Source organism: Gorilla gorilla, chromosome 13 (assembly GCF_029281585.2).
Source record: "Gorilla gorilla gorilla isolate KB3781 chromosome 13, NHGRI_mGorGor1-v2.1_pri, whole genome shotgun sequence".
NCBI classification, from domain to species: domain Eukaryota; kingdom Metazoa; phylum Chordata; class Mammalia; order Primates; family Hominidae; genus Gorilla; species Gorilla gorilla.
The window spans coordinates 75850742-75874535 of NC_073237.2; the positions used below are offsets into that span (position 1 = coordinate 75850742).

Here is a 23794-nt window from a genome sequence, read left to right on the forward strand (position 1 = left end):
ACAAACAAGTTTGAATCCATGCCTTAGTAGAATAGGATTGTGCAAAATCCTGATATGAAATAGCAAAGTATCATGTGGGGTGCATGTAGACAAAAAATATTTGCCCGTAGCAGCGTGGGGACACATTCTAGGATGGTTGTTCAGAAACTTGGAAATCAGGAGTTTACTTTTGTAGGAGGGTTTCTTGATTAAGAACTATTGTTGGTACTCTAGTTGCAGGCAGCAGTAGGTGAGGCAGGGGCCATGACTGGTGGTGAAGACCACAAAGGGGCCCCCACCAGGCCAGTGGCTAGTCAGGAGATATAAACAAGTTAGAACTTACAGGGATTGCCATTATGTTGTGGGGAGTCCTATCTTTGAAATTACTTCATTGCTTTGTGATAAGCTCTATACTTCTCTGCTTCTATTTCTCTATCTTGAGAAAACCTTGTATGCCTGACTTGTGAATAACAATTATTTCATGAGATAGAGTAATATTGCAAACTTAAAAAAATGGTTTTGACTAAATAGTTAGAGCTAACTGTGCCTTTGACCCCAACCTCTTAAGAAAAACTCAAAATGGTACATTCTTGAATCCTTTTTAAGGCAGCTCCATAGCTAGTCTGACCCTTGTGATTCTCATGCTTTTTTTTTTTTTCTTGGTAGAGTCATAAAAATGGTGAGAGTTTATCTTTGCTCAGATTGTTTTCTGTGACCATCAAGGGCAGTGCCACTATGGTCCCGAAGCAAAGTGGCAGTAATGTTGCTTTTTTTCTTTATTTCCCTAGAGTGTTTCTGGGTTGACTTAAAGCAATTTGTAGACACAGCTCTGCACAAATTAATATCTGGGAGAAGAAACAGTTGAGAGGAAAAAACAGTTTAAGTTGAGATCTACTTGGATTGAAAGCTCAGAGGTTGTTCTTGGGTTTCTTTCAGCTAATAGCTTCAGAATGGCCTCTGAGCAAAGATAGATGTCGAGGCAGGCTTTGTTGTTTGTTGGTTCTCCCTTGCAGGCAGAGGCTACCCTCTGCTATCAAGGCTAAAGCATTCCAGGAGCTCTTTCCAGGCTTCCTTACAGAAGAACTGTGGGCAAGTGACCCTATCCAGGTCAGTGAGATATAAAAAGATGTGGTTTTCTTCTTAATAGAAACCCATGGAGAGAGAATTATCCTCCCTTCTGCATTTTAATATGGTTATGTGAAGGCATGAGGTAATGTGTGGAGCTGTGGCAGCCATCTTGTGATGGGAGGGGATGGGATTTGAGGGATGCCACATGAATCAGGGACCCAGAGCCCTGATAATGTTAGGTCATCTATCCATCCCTGGACTTGTAGTGTGAGAAATAAAAATTCCTTTAAAAAAATTCAGGCCATTTTTGGGTATTCTGTACCTTGCAGAGGAACTATCTTAACTCAAATATATAGTTACATGCCATATAATGATGTTTCAGTCAAGGACAGACCACATATATGACAATGGTCCCATAAGATTATAATGGAGCTGAAAATATTTTATTGCCTAGTGACATTGTAGCTGTCATAACACCACAGCAAATTACTTTTTAAATAAATTTTTTGTAGCAGTGTAGAGTAATTATAAAGTCTGTAGTGGTGTTCATTAATGTCCTAGGCCTTCACATTTACTCACCACTGACTCATTCAGAGCAAATTCCAGTCTTGCCAGTTTCATTTATGGTAAGTGCTTTATATAGGTGTACCATTTTTTATCTTTTATACTGTATTTTTACTATACCTCTTCTGTGTTTAGATACACAAATACCATTTTGACACAATTGCCTACAATATTCAGTGCAGTAACATGCTGTTCAGGTTTGTAGTCTAGGATTAATAGGCCATATTACATAGCTTATGTGTGTAGTAGGTTATACCATCTAGATAAATATACTCTATAATTGCACAGTAATAAAATTGCCTAAAGACTCATTTCTCAGAATATCCCTATAGTTAAGTGGTGTATGACTATAGATAGATACATATATATTTCTATATTAATGTCATGACTTATGTATATCAAAATACTGGGAACAACTTGAACACCCAACACTGGGGAACTACTTAAGTGAACTCAGGTATCTGTACAATGGCATACGATGTAGCTGTTAGAAATGATGTAGTCAAGGTGTATTAAGGATGTGGAAAAATGTTCTTAATACATGGTAAACAGGAAACGAAGAGACAAGTTAAACCACAAGATAGTTTGAGTTACTTTTGTTAAAAATGCTAACATGAATTCAAAAAATACTGGATAGGCCCACCATGATATTACTAGTTTTCTTTGGCTGGTAGGATTATGTGTGGCTTTTAATTTTTTTTTTTCACTCTGCCTATCTTCATTTAACATATAAGTTTCTAATCTGAAAAAAGCTATAAGACAAAATTCTATTCATATGGCCATTCCTTCCCTCTTCTGCCCCATCTGAGTAAATGGTACAACTATCTACCTAGTTACTTATGTTCCAGATTTCCAGGGTGTCCTGAATTCCTCCACTTAGTCTCACTCTGCCGTCTTCCATAACCAGGTCTTTCTAGTTCTGTCTTCAAAGTAACACTCAACTCCTTCTGTTCTTTGCAACCTATACTGCCACAACCCTAACTGAAGTTACCATTCATTATTTTCTTGTTTGAACCCCCTGCATTACCTACTAGCCGGTCTCCTGCCCTTCATTCTTGCCACTCTCAGATTCAGAAAATTATTATTTTTTAATATTCTAGCTTAAAATACCTACTAGTCTTTATAAAGGCCAGTTTAAGCTGGTTTACACACTCAAGCTTAAAATACTTGTTGGTCTTCTTTATATAGGCCAGTGAAATAGAATAAAATACTAAGAAATAGATTCACTTGTATATGTCAGAATGGACAAGCAGATCAGTGGGGAGAAAGATGGAAGCTAGTAAATATTACTGTGGGGCTACCTGGTTATTCTTGTGGAAAAGAATTGGATACATACATGTCACCATATGCAGAAGTCAATCCTAGAATCATAAAAAGAACTTTAAAACTTAAAAAAAAAACAGGAAGAATCTTTTTTTTTCCCTTGGAGTAGGATTTCTTAAAAGGGTCACAGAAAGCCCAACCCATGAGAAAAGATTGATAGTATTTAATACTCACTTGGAATGAAAAACATCTGTTCATCAAAAGATGCTTTAAAGAAAATGAGAAGACAAGCCAGAAACCAGGAGAAGTTATTTGCAACACATGTAACCAAAAAGTGATTATGATCCAGATTTATACCAGTTAAAGAGCAACTAAAAGTTCAGCTTAAAAAACAAAACCAAACCCCAAAACCCACCGTAGCCTAGAGCTCTAATTATTCTTAAATAAAAGTCAAAAACCCTTAGTGTGCACAGTCTGATTCCCAGAATATACTTGTATTCTACCTGACTTCCCCATTGCTCACTGGATTCTCACTAGGCTTCCTTTTACTTCACTGGTCACAGCAAGCGTCTGTCTTGTTCTGGGTCCTCTCAACTGCTTTTCTCTTGCTTCTGATTCTCCCAGCTGTCTGCAGTGTGCTGTCATTTGCATCCTGCAGGTCTCAGTTCAAAGGTTATTTCCCCAGAGGAGCTGCCTCCATTTATTTTTATGAATGAATGATTGCTTACCCCTTCCACCCTAGTTGAGAAAGGGTCCTAATTGGGCAGCAGGTACATCACTGGACTAAATGGTAGGGGCTTGTGCTCCATTTCTTGATGCTAATACCATCTCCCACTGACTCTCTCACCTAGGAGATCACACATGTGAGTGTTGGCCTGGTTTAGTGTTCTTCAAATTGCAGCTCAAGAGACTAATGAGTGTACAGTGAAGTCTATTTAGTGGGCATAGTGGACTTTTTTTTTTTTTTTAATTAAAAAAGGGTATAGAAGACTATAGAAAATATTAGCGTATGTTGCACATAGTAGTGTTTGGTAAACTTTGTTAATTTACATGTATATTCTATGTAGACACACACACATATGCACATAGACACACACACAGAAATTGTGGTCAAAATTTTGGAAAGCAAGTCTCCTAGATGACATCTGAGGTTCATTCCACCTCTAACGTTCTAAGATCAAATGCAGGATTACTGAACAACCTAAAGCAGATAGGCTTTTTAAATGCTGCTTTACTTAAAAAAAAAAAAAAAGAAGAAGAAGAAGAAATTAGAGATGGTGTCTGACTGTGTTGCCCAGGTTGGAATATAGTGGCTATTCATAGGTATAATCATAGTGCACCACAGCCTCAAATGCCTGGGCTCAAGTGATCCTCCTGCCTCAGCCTCCCGAGTAGCTGGGACTACAGGCACATATATGCCACTGTGCCTGGCTCAGCTTTACTTTTTTTTAAAGTACTCTGAAGTAACTAAAGAAAGCTTTTCTGAGTACATTCCCTTAGCTTGGTGACTTTAAAGACTAAAACTCACAAAATAGAACCATTGGTATCAGTAAGATGTTAAAGACTAAAAATTTTTCTTAAGTAGCTTAAACAAGCTTCTGGGAAATTGTATTTCCATTATTAATTTGCTTGGAAGTACAATTACTAATAAACTTTTGGCCAATTCATAAAATACGCTAACGGGATCACTAATGGGAAAGTTAATAAATCAGGGTTCTTGTAGTTTTCTCCTTCTTTTCTTGCCATTATTACTTCATGAGTTAAACTACAAGTTAGGACAATGGAGCCGCTGGCAAAGATCTCATGATTTGCTTGCTTTGGTTGTTACTTGCCATCCCCTTAAGACCAGTCCAGAGATTTGGAGGACTACAGAGATCTGTGGTTTGTTTAGCTTGAGAAGCTTATCCTTTCAGTGATAATCTTACTTGGATTGCTCTAAATGCATGTCTTCTCCCTATAGTAAATCTCATGTTGTAAGTCATCAGGAATGAGTTACAGATAAGCTTAGCTTGAAAAGTTTCTTCCTTTGTTCTTTTTATTCTTGCTTCTTTCCATATATTCGCTTAACCTTTAGCTTTTTCTAGAGATATTTGTTAAAGTAAGGTAAGAAGGGCACATCTTATTTTCCCAGCCTCTACAACTACAGGGAAATTGAATGAATAGTCGAGCAAACACTGTATACTCGTCACCTAGATTTACCGGTTAACGTATCGTCACTTTTGTTTTCTGTCTCTGTTTATATACTCATACAAATACATGTGCACTTTTTGGAATGTGCTGAACTAATTGAAAGTAAAAGGCAGTCATGCTGTTTCACCCCCTAATATTTCAGTGTGCTTCTTCTATGAACAAGGACATCTTCCTGTATAAGCATAATACCATTAACACATTCCTATACCAGTGTGACAGCTCATAATCATATTTCTCCAATTGTCCACAAAATGTCCTTAATAGCACTTTTTTATTCAATCCAGGATTCAATTCAAAAATTGTCTTTGCTGTCATGTCTTTTTACTCTTCTTTAAATCACAGTGTTCGAAAGCATTTTGCTTTTTAAGATATTGGCATTTTGAAGATTCCAGGCCAGTTTTCTGGAATCTTCCACAGTCTACGTTTGTCTGTTTGTTTCTGATTGTTTTCTCAAGTTTAGATTTCGGTTAAGTGTTTTTAGTAGGAATACTAACTAGGAGATGTGTATTTCCAGTTGTATCATATTACTGGTGAAGCTAGGTGATCCGTGGGGTGATACCTGGGCACTATGAATAACCTGTTTCCCTGCAACTTTTTACCCAGTGGTTGTAATATCGATGGTTGAGTCTGTCCTGCATTAGTTAATACATTTGACATGGTAAAACAGTAAATTTTAAGTTATTTCTTTCCTTTCAAATTAATATTGTGTAAAGAAGAGCTTTTCCTGTTTTCTCCTCTCCTCGCTCCCTCACTCTCTGTGCATATGAAAATGTGGGCTTCTGGTACCTTTCCTTAATACTAGCAGTCACCATTTATTGAGTGTTTATTATTTGCCAAACACTGTGTGATATGGTTTGGCTGTGTCCCCACCCAAATCTCATCTTGAATTATAGTTCCTACAATCCCCATATGTGGTGGGAGGGATCTCGTGGGAGGTAATTTAATCAGGGGCAATTTTCCCCATGCTATTCTTGTGATAGTAAGTTCTCACAAGATCTGATGGTTTTATGAGGGGCTTCCCCCTTCACTCGGCTCTCATGCTTCTGCTTCCTGCTGCCACGTGAAGAAGGGCATGTTTGCTTCCCCTTCCACCATGATTTTAAGCTTCCTGAGGCCTCCCCAGCCATGCTTAACTGTGAGTCAATCAAACCTCTTTCCTTTATAAATTACCCAGTCTTGGGTATGTCTTTATTAGCAGCATGAGAACAGACTAATACGCTGTGCTAAGGGTTTTATATGTATCATGTCATACAATTCTTCCAGCAACCTTGGGAGGTAGATTTTGTAACTAACTGTTCTCGCTTTTTACATGAAGAAACAGAGCATCAGAAATGTTAAATGACTTGTTCAAACAGATAATAAGGATTCCAGTGACTCCAAGGCCACTTCATTGTGATGATTCCCAAATGTCAGCCAGACTGTGCTTTCTCACACCTAGCCCGACTTACAGACAGGAGCGAGGCCAGCAGAACAACTGTCCATAGTAAATAGTGTCTTCACAAGCCAAGGAGTATGACTACCAGCCCAGTCCTGGGCCCTTCCCTGTGCTTGCTGCTCTATTTCGGAGTCTGTTGCCTCTTCCTTTTTGGCTCCTTTCAAGGTCTGCTGAGTCTTCCCTTACTTCTCTCCTAGAATGGAACAGGGTCTCCTGGTTGGATTGAGGCACACGTGCTCAGAGCGAGCAGCTCACAGCTTGGCTAGCTCCTGGTGGATGAGTAGTATGGTTGTGGGCTTGGGAGACAGCCAGCCCTGAACTTAGGAGCTGGCACTGGCCTGAGAGTCATTCTCTGTCTCTAGTCCTTGGCCCCAGAGTGCCCCACATCTTCACCTATTTTCTTGGGGTACCAAAAACTCCATTCCTGAAAATGTTTTTTGAAAATGTGTTATAACCTATAAAGTCATTATTCTTAATGATGCTGAGATTGTCTCAAGTTTTGCCAGTGGGGATCCCTTCAATTTGGCTCATTGTCCTTTTGACACAATATCCGTTAGTCTAGATAGCTTTCTTGATTTCTGGCACAAGATATAGCAGGTTCACCTTGCACTTGCACTTTTTTTAGAAACCAAAATATGAGCACAAAGTGTGCTCATTGCTACTGAGATGTTGTTGTTTCTAAGGAAGGTGCGTGTTTTTTGAGAATTATTCTGCTGTTGGTAGCGTAGTAGAGTTGGAATGGGAGTGAACAAGGAAACTGCTGCCTGGCCTTCAATTGGAAATGCCCAGAATTCCTAGGGATGTCAGTGACTGCAGCTCTGTCCTTGCTGGCTCCTGCTTGGTCAATGACTTGTCAGTCCCTTGTCGTCAAGCAGTTGGGGACCTTTGATTACAAAGAACTCCTCTTTTTGCTGACAGAAAGACAACATTTCAAAAGACATTTCTTGTGAATTCTATTCTCCAGTGGTCCTTTTCTGCCCTTTGTGCCAAACTTGAAACTGCAGGGAAATCTTTGTTACAGAGAATCCAGAAAAGACCTATTAACAGCATTGAGGCTGTGTCTGCCACTTCATGGCTGTGTATTTTCAGACATCATTGCTATTTTTCAGAATTAAATTAATTATCTTAATGGAGTACTTACTTGCTTAAGTTTAAAGTTCACTCCATTTTAATGTTTATTTTCTTGAGTGGCCCATCAAGGAAATAGGAAGAAGTAGTTTATTTTGTATTGTGGTTTGAGATAAGAGAGGTTTTTATTTATTATTAATTTTAAGTAAGGCACCCAAAGATAATAAAGGCCTAGGAAGGATAGTGAGAAGAATTTTGCCATGATACATATTTTCCTCAGTAGGTCTTCCTCAGTGGTGGTTATGTATGTACGTTTATTTTAATACTCTAGTCTATGCCCTCTTTAATTCTTTGGCTTGATCTTTGTTTTGTTTTTCTTCTAAAGCCTATATATATATATATATATATATTTTTAACCTGCTAGTTTATAATGTATCTTAAATTACATCAGTAACAAATCTGTGTTATACTGTGTACTCTTAATGTACATTTCCCTTCCTTTTGGTCTTTAAAAAGCAAGGGGTTTTATGTTTCTTAGTAGGACTGTAAGATAAAGTAGAATATCTTTGCAGGTTAATTGCTCTGTAATTAACCCAGATGGGGCAGAGGGCAGAGGACAGTTTTGACTTAACCCTGTTGGGAAACATCAGCAAGCTTTCACTTTACTGTAGAGCAATCCATTAGATTATGGTACTCTCAGCTACTTGACTAATATCCTGAGAAACCTTACTCCTTTTCCAGGGAATCCTGAGTTCCTCTGTTGATAAGATGACTTAATAGAAATATATTTTTAATGAATTCTTGACATTTGATAAATTAAGGCCATTTATTTTAGTAGAGAAAAAGGTGAAGTTCTACTTAGCCATTGGTGACTTACTACTTTTATTTAAAGAAGATGTTTTCTAATATGTTTTATTGACTAACCCTTATCAGTTATAAAATACCTGCTACTCTAGTTCTAGGCCAGTTCCTAAGGTGAAAATTTGCAAAGAAGCTTAAAAATGACCACTAAGTACAGAAAGGGGTCTCATTTATTAATGTATACATTTTAAAGCCTACTGTAATATTTTAATATCTCTGTCATACGCCTTTTGGTGACTTAATTTCATTTTATCTTATAGTTTAATATTTTTAAAACACTTGATAAAAATTGCTCCCTTCTACAGGATGCCTGAGTATGATTTTTGTTTGATATTTTGTATATTTATAAAACGGTGACTGATAAACATGAATTTATGGTAGCTGTCTCTCATTTATTCTTCTTTAAGATCAAGGCATATACTATTAAGCAGTATGCCTGTAGGTTGGTTGTTACCATTCATAAAATCTTTGAAAGGACTTTATAATTTTGGTATAATAACAAATGAAAAAGCCTCTCTAAATGCAACGTTGTATGCTGGTTTGGATTCTGGGACAGAAAAATGACATTAGTGGAACAACTACAGAAATCTGCATAAAGTCTCTAGTTTGGTGAATAGCAATGAACTGATGTTAATTTCTTAGTTTTGATAAATTTTATGGTTCTATAAAATGTTAACATTAGTGAAAGGTAGGTAAAGAATATATGGGAACTCTATATGTAGTAGAAGCTTAACTCATTAAAAGCTTTGAATATATAGAGACATATGACCATAGTTTGAGTTCATTAATTAGTTCAGGGAAAGTTTAGTGGTAGTTATATTTAAGCCCATTTATAATTCATAATTAGGAATTTAAAAATTAAAAGACCGACAATAAAAATAAATGCACTTTTCATATGAGGGCACCAAGTTCTGTATGTTAGATCACTAAAAATATCAGTTTTACTCATTTTAGATTATTGCTGCTTAAGATGTCCAGAATAGACTTATAGTACAAGCAGCTTTTTTATTTCTTCTAGTTTAATTTTAAATTCAAAAGCTTGAAACATCTGGAAGAAAATAGAGTCAGAATTCATCAGTGTATAAAATCATGCTGATATTAGTTGGTAATCTGTTTACATACCTACTAAGTGTGAGAAATATCTAGGCACTATGGGAAATATTTTTTAAATAGCTCTAATTAAAAGGTATGGCATACACAGACTTGTGCACACACACACGTAGCACATATATATGTATTTAAAAAGTCTTTTTTTGTCTTGGATTGTTAAGTATCATAATGGTATTGAGCTTAAGTGGTGTCAGAATTGAGAGACAGTGGTGGAGATTACTTTGAGCCAGGGTGATGAGGGATGTCTTCACCGAGAAAGTAGACAGGAGTTTAGCTTGGAAGGATGGGTAGAATTTATACATATAGAGACAGATGAGAGAGTACTCTGTGGGTGTGTGTTGATTAGTAGTAAAGCTGAGCCCTAGGAGTTTAGATGTCTCCCTAAACAGACTAGTGTTGCGGGCAGAGAGTTCCCTGGATGGTGTTGCACAGTAGGGTGGAGTTAGGCTGATGCTAGTTTATGGAAAGTCTTGAACGCTAAGAAATTGGAACTTTTGTTTTTAGGTAAAAGGGATCTGTTGCTTTTGGAACCAGAGAGTAACTATCAAAGGAGTATTTTATTTTCAGTAGTATCAGAGTTTTGTATTGAGTTCTCGCTACGTTTAGGGAACTGAGCTAGGTACAAGGGGTGCTAAGAGGCCTGAGACTGGTCTCTTCTCTCCAAAGTCTCACAGTCTCTGGCAAGTCAGGGTCTTCTTATCTGTAAAAAGATGAATAACAATGCCTTTATGAGGCAGTATATGCCAGTGAATAATATAGGGAGCCCTATAAGATGTTGGACACTTAGATTGCTTGGAGAAGGCTGTAGGGAACAGGTGAAACATAAGCTGAGCTGAGATAGGTGAGTACAACTTAGATAAGTAATGTGGAGGTTGTTCTAAAAGGTGCAGAAGGATATGAATTTAGGGGAAAAAACCACAGGTGGAGAAAGCAGTAAGGGTTCATTGTAATTAAAATAAGCTGATGGAGACTTAAAATAATCAGCATGTGAGGTGATGAGTCTGGTGAGTATCGTGACAAGTAGAAACAAGGGATTATTTGAGAATCTTCAGGACTTGGCAGTTATCAATATAGGATAGCACAGAAGGATAATAAATTGTTGTTGACCAGTAACTTGAGCCAGTAGAGGTTGGGTTTTGTGTCACACATTTTCATTTCCAGGTAATGCTGGACTGCCTAGTACAATTGTCTGACAAAAAGTTAGAATGGGGGTGTCAAAGTTTGGAAGACAATTGTGGGTCAAAGGTGGATAAAGATGGGTGAGGCCGGAGAGGAGCAAAGGAGCTAAAGGAGAAAAAACCAAGAAGGACATACAACTGCTGCATTCAGAGAGCCAAAGAAAGGCTGGCCATCGTGATGATTTCAGTGTTCTTGAAGCAGATGGAGGATATACTGTCCATGACTGCAGATACATCAGAAAAAGAAAACTGAGAAATGCTCAGTCACGTGTGAGTGGTCCTCGGTTTTATAAGAATGGTGGGCCTGCAGTCCAGATGATCAGGTCTAAGGAGTAAGTGTGTGTGTATAGAGGAGGGGCTTGTTGAAGTGGAGGCAGCAGATTTACCTCAGTGTTTGAAGAAGTTTGGATGTGCGAAGACAGGGACGGACATACATACATACATACACACACACACACACACACACACACACACACACACACAACAAGGCAGTAGCTGAAGAGGGCAAAAGAAGGGTATTATAGTTTAACAAACATCAAGTGCCAGTTTTGTGCAAGACACTGTGTAGGGGGCAGTGGAGGACACAAAAAGTGATTAAAATATAGTGGGATTTCTGTTCCCCTGAAAAAGTACTGCCTCAAGTTCTTTTGACTTTAGATGGGCAGTTCATCTTAAACAAAACGTTGGACAAAATCAGTGATGAAACAACTGAAGATGAAGGAGAGTTGGAGAGCTGAAGGAGCAGTGAAAAAGAATGGAAGAAAACATGATGTGCAGGTGGAGAGGCTGGCCTTTGAAAGGAAAAGGACCCTTCTCTAAGATTAGCATAAAGGAGGAAGAGAAGCAGCTCATTTTAGAACTGTTCTGAGATAGAATGAAACCAAACAAGGACCTCAGGAAGCCTTACTGTGAATGTCATGTATAACTATGATTTCTGCCTTTGAAAAGTTCTGGTCCAATGGAACGATGAGTCGGTGCTTATTTTTTATCCTGTAGGAGAAAAAGAATAAAAGTGACACACCTGGATCATTAAAGGTATTGGGCTTTGGCTGAGGGCTTTTTGTTGTTGTTGTTGTTGCTGTTTTGTTTTTTGTTTTTTGTTTTTTTTTGAGACAGGGTTTCACTCTGTCACACAGGCTGGGATGCAGTAGCACAATCATGGCTCACTGCAGCCATGACCTCCCTGGCTCAGGTGATTCTCCCACCTCAGCCTCCTGAGTAGCTGGGACTACAGATGTGCGCCACCATGCCTAGCTAATTTTTGTGTTTTTAGTAGACACATGATTTTGCCATGTTGCCCAGGCTGGTCTCAAACTCCTGGGCTCAAGTGATCTGACCGCCTCAACTTCCCAAAGTGTTGGGATTACAGGCGTGAGCCACTGCGCCAGGCTTGTTTTTTTTTTTGTTTGTTTGTTTGTTTGTTTGTTTTTTGGTCTAATGTAATAGATACATTTTTAAAACTATCAAGATAATGTGTGAATATTTCAGGGTCTGCAGTTAGCTAGGATTTGTGAGATGTAGACTCATAGAGCTTAGAGTCTAAGAAGGGAGGTAAGAAAGATGAGCATGCAGGATCTTAATAAGTGCCTGCTCATTGACCTCTGATCTGAGGTAGAAAGTGTGTCCAAAACATACACATGGAGTATTAGGGGAATTTAGAGGAGAAAGAATTGGAGCTATTTCTGTTTTTGAAACAAATTTGCCATATATTTACTTCAAGTCCCTATTTTGTTTTCTTCATAGATGTTATTTTCTGCACTGTTAGGAAATATAATTTTGTGTGCATACTTTTTGATCCCCACTGAATAACAGTATGTAAAGAATTATGAACATGATTTTGGCCACTTAAATGAAGAGAATCACCTTATCTCAAAACTAATCAGTTAAGAAAACCTTCAGCAGGACTTGGAGCGTGGGTGGGGCTTGGTTGGTGGAGTATCTGGATGTGGCTCCCATTTTCCATTTTCTGCTTGTAAACTTACTTTTCAAAGTGTTCATACTTTATTCTATTGACTATATTTTAAGTGCATGTAGCCAGAACATAGGTGCAAGTCAGTAAGAGAAAAGAGCTAATTAATACTGTACTACTTTTGTAGTCAAACATAGGAAGACATGTGGGAGTGGAAGAAAATAAACCTAATTTGGAGAGGAGAAAAAAAGGTCCACTTTTTTTCTCTGAGGTATTAATAAAAGCATTTTGAGATTTTTCTTTGTGGAATGATCGATCTCTCTCTCTCTCTCTCTCTGTCTCTGTCCCTGTCCCTATCTCTAGATATTTTGTGAAATTTTGCTTGGAAAGAAAATTATAGAAGGGACTATTTGGCTATCATAGGTTAGGCCTGGAATGTGATTTCTTTAAAGGCAAAAATTAAAATTCAGTCACTACAAAATTTAACCTGAGAATTACTCAATACTTGTTGTCATACAATATTGTGAAGCAGGGTTTGAATTGAAGGGATTCCTACTGAGTAATACATTTAATGTCCTTCCTTCACCACCAACTCCTCCTCTCCCCCACTTCCCACTCAGAAGAGGCAGCAAGGCTTGCCCACCGCGGTTCCTGTAGCAGAGTTTGATGCAGCCTCGGCTGAGGTCAAGCACACCCATTCCAGCCTCTTGAGGGCTTTCTCTATGTGTTGCCGGTGTGCTGGTAAAAATGACTTTAAACTCTTGTCAGCGCAGTTACTGGTGCATGCATCACAGTCCCACTCAAATAAACCTGTCACAACACAGAGTCGGCCGCTAGAGAAGAGTACAAGGGCAGGCCTCTAGCTTTTCATTCGAGCATCACTAAACGTGCACAGAGTGCCCAATTATTTCAGCATTATTGAGCAAGCCTACAGGAGGACCCAAGCCTTGCTACATTAGATTTTCTTTAGTAATTTGCTCAAGTACCGCTGAGGACACTTAAAGGGCTTAAAACGGTGGCTGCAACCAGTTTCCTTTTCTGGGTTGTTAATTCAGGTTTTCTCTTTCAAATTAACTCTCCCTGCATGCTGTGCAGTGGTTCTGGGAGAACTGTTTAACACTAATTTTCTCAATTTTCAGCTTTTTTTGTTCAACATAACTGCTTTAACAGTTACTCACGTATATGTTTTGATTAGAAATGTATGATAGTGAGGCCTTATTTTATTTTTTGAGATAAAAAAAGCCTTTTATGAGGTTTGTTAAAGAAATGTTTGCATATCAACTATTGAAAGTTACTTATATAATTTCACCACTTAAAAATTAAATTATTTATATTGCATGTGCAAAACCTCCCAAGTATAAGAAAGGTAGCATTTATTGACTACACAGCTCATTTGCTCCTTCCCCCTTTTAAAAATATATATATGTTAATAGTAAATCTTACGTAGGTGTTGGCTTTTTCCTTTTTTTTTTTTTTGAGATGGAGTCTTGCTTTGTCGCCCAGGCTGGAGTGCAGTGGCATGAACTCGGCTCACTGCAAGCTCCACCTCCCAGGTTCACGCCATTCTCCTGCCTCAGCCTCCCCAGTAGCTGGGACTACAGGCACCCGCCACCGCGCCCGGCTAATTTTTTTGTATTTTTAGTAGAGATGGGATTTCACCGCGTTAGCCAGGGTAGTCTCAATCTCCTGACCTTGTGATCCGCCTGCCTCGGCCTCCCAAAGTGCTGGGATTACAGGCATGAGCCACCGCGCCCAGCCGGTGTTGGCTTTTTTACTGCCTATTTATGCCTCCTTTCTGTTTCTCTTGGGGCAGGGGTTGGATATAGGGGGCAAATTCAATATCTGTGTTTAATTTTTCACAGCAGCAACAACTCCAGGCCCAGCATTTATCACATGGACATGGTCTCCCCGTACCTCTGACTCCACACCCTTCAGGGCTCCAGCCCCCTGCCATTCCACCCATCGGTAGCAGTGCCGGGCTTCTGGCCCTCTCCAGTGCTCTAGGAGGCCAGTCCCATCTTCCGATTAAAGATGAGAAGAAGCACCATGACAATGATCACCAAAGAGGTGAGTAACTCTCTTGGAATGCCAATCTGAGATGACCTACTTGCTGCTGAGGGTAGGTTCTGGATGCTATTGTTTATTCTCTCTGAATTTAGTTTTACCAGTGACTAGACAAAGGATTTCCACTGGAAGGTAAATTAATTACTGCAAGTAGTCAATTGCCAAACCATATTCTAGTGGTTGGCAAGAGCTAACATACTCCCTAGAGGCAGAGGGGCCTGTTTCTGGTTATTGCCTTTGATTTCTTGCTAGCTTCTATGTTCCCCAGGTCTAAATCAGTAATGAAATCCCATGATGCTCTGTTTGAAGTAGCATGTTGCATTAATAGTTAATTTTGACTGAATTTATTTTGGGGAATGTCTTGCTGATAAATGCTCACTTGATATTTGACCAAATCAATTATTATTTATAAACAAATGAGCCTATATAGAGCAGTAAAAATCTCACAGGTAAGAAAACAATTTCAGTAGTCTTAGTAATTAATAAGGTACAGACCAAATTAATGAAATCTGTTGGTTTAACTGTCTCTCTCACCCAGTCTGTTTAGAAGCATGAAATTAACTAATTTCTTCCTAGAAGACCAACATAATTGTTTATGCAATTAATTGATTTAAAGGCCAGTTGTGCTCCTTCTAGGTTGATTTCCTTCCTCCACTAAGGTAGATGATGGTGCAGAAACATTTTGATGTGACTGTTGTTTTTCTTTGGTGCTTACTGATAATTTTTATTAGTTGATGACAGAAATGCAGATGAAAAAGTCTCTCCCAGCATTCCTTTCTGGGAATTTACTTAGCACAAGGGTGGTTCATTGGCTTGAAGGGTGTGGTTCATAATTAAAAGCTCATATCCCTGTTTCAGCATCCTTACTATGAATTATAATATTAAGTCAGTGATTTTTATCACATATGCATAAATGTCCATCTCTGATATTGAAAACACTGTAATTTGTCATCCAGTTATCTTAATGCTATGGTACAGAGTTGATGCATGATTGTAAATACTTTGAAAAAGTCTATAAGGAGCACAGATAATAAGAATGTCCAGCTTTGGTTCTTCTGAAATTGTGTCAAAGGTAGATTGGTACTTTATGAATTTGGTTGTGCAGTATTAATAATTAATTTTACAGCACAGTTGACATCTGTGTAATTTATTATTTAGCAGAGATCAAGTTTGATAAATCAGTATGATTTTATGTAAACTAACTAGTACTTTTCTTTTCTTCTTCCCACCACTTTATCTGCTTGTGTTGCTGCTGTTTTGCATATAGACAGAGACTCCATCAAGGTAGGACTCAAAATTTACAGACTAAGGAATGGCTTAAAAGGGCTGTAAATGATTTGAATGAATCTAGTAAAGAATTCTTTGAGATTTAGAGAATGATTTCATTGGTTAGTAGTGGTTAACTGCATTTTTAAAATTACTTTCCGGTGTGTGGTTGATTTTTTTTTTTTTTTTAAAAGGTCCCATTTCTCTATCAGAATCAGATTTGTTGACCCAGGTTGAATTGCAAGATCTGGCTTGCATTGCTCATTTTATTATTTGCCATGTGAAAAAAAAATAACTGCTTTTCTTCACTTAGGCTTTGGCTGTAAGATAACAATGAAATGAATTAAATAAATTGGTTTGTAAGGAAATATATATTAGTTTCATATTTGAGGAAACAGCTCCAACCTACAAAAATATTTGTTTAAGTGAATGGTGCATTTTTTTTTTTAACCACTAGAAATAATTTTCTCTTTTAAATTTAAGTGAATTTTTTTCACCAACTTTTCTTTTAAATTAACATTTTGGTATCTGGTGTAACAAGTTAATTCTCTTCAGGTTTTGCATCTGTCTTATCTGCCTTTTGTATCTCTTTATAGACAAGTTGTAGGGAAAGAGGAAAAGTATTTAGGGTCTAATGATTTGGGTATGCTTCTATACCTCCAGAATGGGATGTGCTAAGGATACCTGCATTTATTTAGTAAGCAAACAAGAAAAATAGGCTGCCATGGCAGGAAATGAGTAAGGCATGAAAATTAATGTGATCACTTATGAACCAGACACAATATAAATACACCATTGTAGGCCGGGCGTGGTGGTTCACGCCTGTAATCCCAGCATATTGGGAGGCCGAGGTGGGCGGATCGTGAGGTCAAGAGATTGAGACCATCCTGGCCAACATGGTGAAACCCCGTCTCTATTAAAAATACAAAAATTAGCTGGGCATGGTGGCTTGTGCCTGTAGCCCCAGCTACTCGGGAGTCTGAGGCAGGAGAATCGCTTGAATCTGGGAGGCAGAGGTTGCAGTGAGCCGAGATCATGCCACTGCACTCCACCCTGGCGACAGAGTGAGACTCTGTCTCAAAAATACATACATACATACATACATACATATGTACACCACTGTATTATGCATAATTGTATTACATATGCCATTGTGTTACTTATTGGTTAGAAGGAAAGGACAGTTCTCAACCATTGGCTGAGGTACAAATGCTGTCTATTTCTTTATATTTTACAACAGTTGAATGTTTTGGAGTATAGGTAGTTATATCTTGCAGTTTTTAATGGAGCTATGTATATGAATGCTAAAATTTTCTCCCAGAACCACTATGCTAGCACTTTGAATGCCTTTTTACTCCTTGTCGTTTTACAATTAAAAGGAATTTTTTTTTTCAGAGCCCTTAAGTAATGGAAAATAAAACTTGAGCCTATCTGTTTTACCCTTCAAGAATCTTTGTAATTTGAAAGGGCATCTGCACTCCCATGTAAATGTCAACATTTACAATTAGAACTGAACACATTGAATTATTTAATTATGCATTTGCAGTTGTGTATTTTGTTGTATCATATGCATATCAGTACTTAGACTAAAAAAGCATTCTTAAAATATATTAAGTGTTTTTCACACATGTGTACTTAGGAAGTAGTAAGTAAATGCAGTGACTAGGATTAACTGATACCAGCCTTTGAAAGCCTGTCCAGTTATTCTGAGGTCATAATATAAACATTCCCTGCCTTCTTATTATAAATATATACCTTTAGGCAGTCCAGTGAACTAAACAAAAGCCTCCACTCCCAGAAGACTGTGAAAATATTTATACTTCAGTGTACACTTTTGTGTCAATTACATTTTCTTATTCCCTCATGCAAGAGTAAGGGTGTGTTTTGAAATCATCTATAATCATTCAGGGTGAGCCTGGAAATGAGTATCTGTATAGCTAGAAGCCAGGGAAAAACAAGAAAGGCTGATGATTTTGCCTTGATTTATTATGGGATGGCATCTATAAATAGATGTTTTGGTTGGGTACCATTCTCAAATTTGAAGTTGTATTACGTCAGGTCTGGGACTGTCCTATAGTTCTACAAGGTGAGATAGTTTGCTTATTTTTCTGAATGTGTTCTGTGATGCTCAGAGAAGCAGTTGTAGTTGCTTGTTCCATCGATCGTCCTCCCATAAGTGGTTCCTGGTTAAGAGGGGCTTTTTATGATTGTCTGCTGTGTGACTCTAGATGGTTTTTATCAGCCAGAGCGTGTCAGTTGCCTGCAGCTGGAGTTGAGCATGTATGAAATAATTTATTTATGCAAGATAATGCTCCTTAACATTTAACAGGTAATGAACGTGACATAAATTTCCTTCTTGCTTTTAATTTTTCCCTTTCCTCTTCTAATGTGCAAACAGGCAGCTCTGGTACTCTAAATAATAAGTAATTTTTGGCCATCTGTCAAAAGGAAATTTCAATACAAATTTAAATTAATGGTGCCTGAAATTTTTTATAGCTCCTCTAAAAGCCTCTAATGTGCAGAAAATTCTGAATCTGCTGGTAGTAATTAGTGTTGCATGTAATGAGGATGTGGGCAATCTTACACAGCCCCAGTGGAACATTTTGATATGGTAGCAAAATTTTGATTTATACAAGGTTGTAGATGGGTTTGATTGTGAGAGACACTTTAAAATGTTTTCTTGACGTTACAGATTGTTAAACAGGGCAGATTGCAGAATAGCTTATAAACTATAAATTTAAACTTACTGTAAAGATTTAAGTAATTTAGGTACTTTACCTTTAGATGCCAAGTAAAATTCACTTGTTAACATGTTGGGCCTTTTTTTTCCTTTGTCTTTCTCTTCTGGGAAGTTCTGTGGCCACCAAATCGCATGCTGTTGGCTTTATTGATCTCTTCTTCTATAGCTCCTGTAGCCAAGTTCATTCCTAAGCCTGTTATTTGCAGACCTGTATCTGAAGTTTTTCAACAAAGGTGGAGAATGTAAATATGGATCTAAAGGAGAAAGCACTGTAGGAGCCCAAGAATCAATTTCCTTGATGATGAGAAACTAGACCAGTGTGTGTTGTAGGGCTGTTGAAGTCAGGAGCCATGGCACCTGCAGCCTTCGTTGCTTGTCACTTGGCTGTCCAGTGACTCCATGTGCCCAACAGTAAGTCCCACATTTGAGGCCTGAAAATGACAAGAAACACAGACTGTCATCCACTCTCACCCTTAATGGTAGGGCAGAAAGCCCAAATTTATCTCTCCAAAAGGAATCCAACCTAGGCTAAGGGGGAGTGTTCTCACCATCTTATGTAGTATCGAGAACCATTTCTCTCATCCCTAGAAAAGGCGTAAGTGACACTAAGGAAATGTTTTCTGAGGTGATGGAATCTTCCATTGCCCGCCCCCTCTCATTGAGGGCTGAGGGGTAAAAGTGATGGGCTCTAAAATGGTGTCAGAGGGGACATTCCCATGTGCTGCCAGGAGCTTCCCACTTGATGGAGGTTCCAGTTCATTAAGAGGAGTCAGCTGCCCAGAGTCATTAGGTTCCTCATAGCACTCTCCAGTTCTTTTCTGAGTGACTGAAATGAGGGTAATGATTCAGAGCTGTGAAGGCCAAAATTGCCTGAAGCTTGGTAAGAATCTGAGGTTCAGAAATTGTCTTATTTCCCACTCCGTCCCAAATGTGTGCATAATTCCAATATCAGGTAGCAAAAAATAGGCACCAAAATCAAGACCAGCTTAAATATAAGTAGCAAAATTCACTATCACCAAATGCTCATTAGCTCCGTGGCCTCAACCAAGTTGCTATTATTGTGCATTCTTTATTACTTTGTAAGTCCTTTTCATGTATCTGCCTGGTTCTCCTGTGTTTTATCCTGAGTGCAATAGCCTTCTCAAGTCACATCTATGAGGGATTTGCCTTTTTTATCTGTAAAATATAGCACGAGTACTTTTTCTCCTCTGTGCCTATGCTTACCCAGTACAAACATTTTTTCCGTCTGAGTGGTGTTGTTTTTATTTTTGTTATTTCATTGGAATGTCTTCAAGCCCAGAGTGCTGGATGCATCATCAAAGAGTATGATCATTTTTAGTGACTTGTGCAGTGCCAAATTGATCTCCTAAAACCCTGTACTAATTTAAAATGCCAAAGCAGTGTTTGAATATGTTTCCACACAATCCGCCAATATGGAACTTTATAGTTTTTGTAATTTTTGTTGGCATAATGAGTATGGATGGTGCACTTTATTTTTTTAATTTACATATAATTATTTTTTAGCTAAATGCTTTTCTCTGGGTATATACACTGTTTTTTTCCTGTGCAAATTCCTTGATTTTGTTTAAAGGTTTTTATAATGATTCATTCATTATTTGTGTTTAAGGCAATGCATTTTTATTCTGCCGCATCTGTATTTTGGGGCATAGATGACTAAAACATCATACATTGCTTTTTTCTATCCCCCATTTATTATGTTGACAATAAAGGTTTATCAGCGGAAAATTAGAATAAGGTTGTTTTTATGTTCAAATTGAAGGGCATGATTCAGGCCAAGAAAGCACTTTTGCCTCATTAATTGGGTGTTAACCGGTGAATGTGGGTTTTTAGTCTGAATTAACAGAATGATTACTTCATACACCCCTTTAAGTAGGAGTTTTACCGTTTGGGAGATAACTTGCTGGGATAAATTTGTATTACTCCAGACTTTAGAAGTACATATTGTAAAAAGGCAAAGGCATAAAATAATAGAAAGGTAGATTAAAAAGGGGAAATCAATGATATCCACAAAACACTAAAGAGTGTTTAAGCAAACAAAACAGTCATGGACTTTTGGTATCTTCTATTTTCCCCTCAGTAATCAGCAATCTGAGAAGAGAAGTTGTCTAATTAAGGGCTGTAACACTTCAGCATATCCACTGTAACCTAGGGAAAAATAAGGTGGGTCCACAGTGTCCACTCAGTCCTACTGATCTCCTCTGAGCAGCCCCCACTGCATGTATAGCTCATAGGTTAGATTTTTGCTGGTGAAGGTAGGTGTTATGCTTACCCTTATTTCATACATGAGGAAAGGTTTAGAAGTGTGAAGACCTGTCAAAGGTCACACAGCCAGCGCCGCCCTCAAAGGAAAGCTCTTTGGGTATCCCAGTTTCATTCTAAGTTATTAAAAATCTGAAACATACTACAAAGTACAAAGAACCCCTCATACACCCAGCAACTAGGTACAAGAGCTATCAATATGTAGCCATATTTCTATCTATACTTTTTCTTTGCTGAAGTATTTGTATGCTCATTTTGCTCCTGTGTACTTCAATATGCAAAATGAACACATTATCTAAATAGTGGGCCCTTTTTTGTTAGATAACCATAATGCCTTCAATCACTTAGTAAAATAATTCTTTGATATCTTCTAATACCCAGCTTATAATCAAACTTCTTTGATTATTTCAAATAATTGGTTTACTTGAAATGAGATTCGAATAGGATTCATTTTATTTTGTTGTTATCTCTGTTAGGTCTCTTTAAATCTTTCTTATTAAAAAAATTTTTGTTTTTTTGCCACTCCCTAACTCATAATTTCCTTCTCAAACTAATCTTCGATTTGTCCTCTTATACAATTCCACAAAAATTAAGACTCTTCCCCTCAAGAAGCTAAAAATTTAGGGGAAGAGAACTTTACTTAGTTAGGGCATGGGGAATCAGGGATACCACCTAATAAGGAAATAGAAGTACTTAATATATTTTTAAAATCATATTTTAAAATATGTTTTTAAAAGCCTATCTTGAGCAATACTTATTTGGACAGTGGATTTGTATTTCAAATACATCATAGCCTGTGTTTCAAGGTTAAAGAATAGAAATAGAACTCTACCTTTTTATTGTCAGCATACATTTCTAGATATCTTACTCCCTTGATTATTGGTAAAATCCATTTCATTGTTCATCACCAATGTATACAGACAAACCTAGATTTCATTCTGTCCCATTCTCCCATCATAAGGAAAAGGCTTTTCCTGGTGTAATTCACCATGAAGTATTCTTGACACCACAAGGAAGCACACTGAAACATTTAGAATATGAGCCATTCTGTAGGAAGGCTATGCCAGGTTCTGCAACAATCCTCTCTACCCCTAGGTAAGCTGAATATCAATAGACAAGTCACTTAACCTCCATGGATCTCAAGGCTGTAACTCAAGGCATTCTTCCAAGTATTTGGAATGTAGCTATTTTCTTATGTGTTATTTAGTCCTGTCCTAGAAACAAATTTTGAAATAAAAATCTTATACCATAGGTTATGTTTCAGCAATAAAGTTGGCCATACCATTAGCCAAGTAAACACAGTGGTTAGAAGTGAGGAAATCATTTGAGGGGTTCGGTGGTAGGGTGATAAAGTATGCCTTTCAAGCATTTAACGTTATAACTCTTTCAATTTCCCAAAATAACAAAATAAGATGGTAATTTGAAATTAAGTGTTTTAACATTGCTATTGCTTTTTAATTATTTGTTTACAAGACTTTTAGGTATTTATTTCTACCATGTATTTTACTATTTACAGTTATCAAGGAACAGTTAAGAAGTTTTGTTCTATGAATCTATGATGCAGTAATTTGTTCAGTATTAATTGATACCTGCCTCTAGGCATGTAAACTGTGTGAAACGTAACAGGTGTCCTAATTCTAGAAAAATGTGTGGTAATTGTTTGTTTGTCAAACAGATGAATAAATATCTTTAGGGCATAGCTGGTCCTCAGGTGGTGAGCATAAATGGATTAATGATGTGAGTGACTCGGGAGACACGCTTGTTTTGCAGCACCCTCCTCCGCCGATCGCTGAAGCAGAACAAATACTAATTAACAGGGGCGGCCTGGTTGGCAGGTTGGCTTTCTCCAGCTGATTTGGCAAAATGGTTTATTCCTTTCCCTCCATAAACCATCCCTCTTAGTTATTAAACATTTTCATACTGATGTTTAGTTAATTTCTAATTTTCTTAATTAGGATGCATTTCATCTCTTGCAAAAATATTATAACGTTTATAGTTAACATTTTTAAAAATTTAGAGGGGCCTAAGATTTAAGTTTTAATAGTTGACGCTTGAATTTCAAAAACATTTGTTTCTCAAAATGTAGATAATTCTTCCAATGGAATTATTCCAAAGAATCGTTCACCATCGTTTTTTTGTATTCTTACAGTAACACTAACCCCACTCTGGAAAAATTATAAAATCACTCATGGGGTAGTTTAATACTCTTGTTCTTCTTTCTTGAATTATTTCTGCAACACTTTCCTCTGTCCAACTTATGTATTTTGTTCTGTGGTGATTTGAAGTAGCTCAGCTATCTTCTGGGTTAAAAGACTTTGTACACGTAGGACCCACCACTTTAATAAGGGCTGTAATTTTGGACTTAGAGAGTCATATCTGATTACTGCCATGGCAACTGCCTTGTGAAAGGGTTGAAGAGAATTCAGGCTTCATGAGAGAGTAATAGAAAGGAAGTTTGCTGAGGAGCTGAGTAGTACTTTCTGAAAGAGTTTTTGATGCTTTTAAATAAGGTTGCTGTTAAATGAAGATAATACAGTTATTTCAAAACTCAGTAATGCTGCTTAGACTTGGCAAATCAAAACTTGAAATGTTAGCGTTGAATACTTAGTTGTTTTTCTTTGAATCTAAATATTGAATAAAATAAGTCACATTGCTTTAACTTTATCAGATTATTCATTATTTAGAACCAATCCAATTATTTTTGTAGGTAATAAATTTTACTGCTTAAAAACAGTGTAAGCTGAGAGTACTAGTATTGTAACGTAACATAAGAAATTCCCGCTCATTTGTGATAGTTGCAATTGGTGGTTAAGTACCCT

At 37.6% G+C, this 23794-nt stretch overlaps 1 protein-coding gene across 30 annotated transcripts in view; it reads left to right on the top strand.

The window, feature by feature from the left end:
* The window catches only part of LOC101153990 (transducin-like enhancer protein 4), a 154881-nt gene that overhangs the window by 66386 nt on the left and 64701 nt on the right, over window positions 1-23794 (top strand). For 11 of the 30 annotated variants that reach the window (XM_031014593.3, XM_031014596.3, XM_055350966.2 and 8 more), the window contains 2 exons: window positions 14488-14692; window positions 15957-15973. In XM_031014593.3, coding sequence (XP_030870453.1) covers window positions 14488-14692; window positions 15957-15973 — 222 coding nt within the window. Of the gene's footprint in view, window positions 1-11712; window positions 11752-14487; window positions 14693-15956; window positions 15974-23794 lie in introns of all 30 variants that reach the window. The other 19 variants (XM_031014594.3, XM_031014597.3, XM_055350967.2 and 16 more) reach the window with 3 other exon arrangements.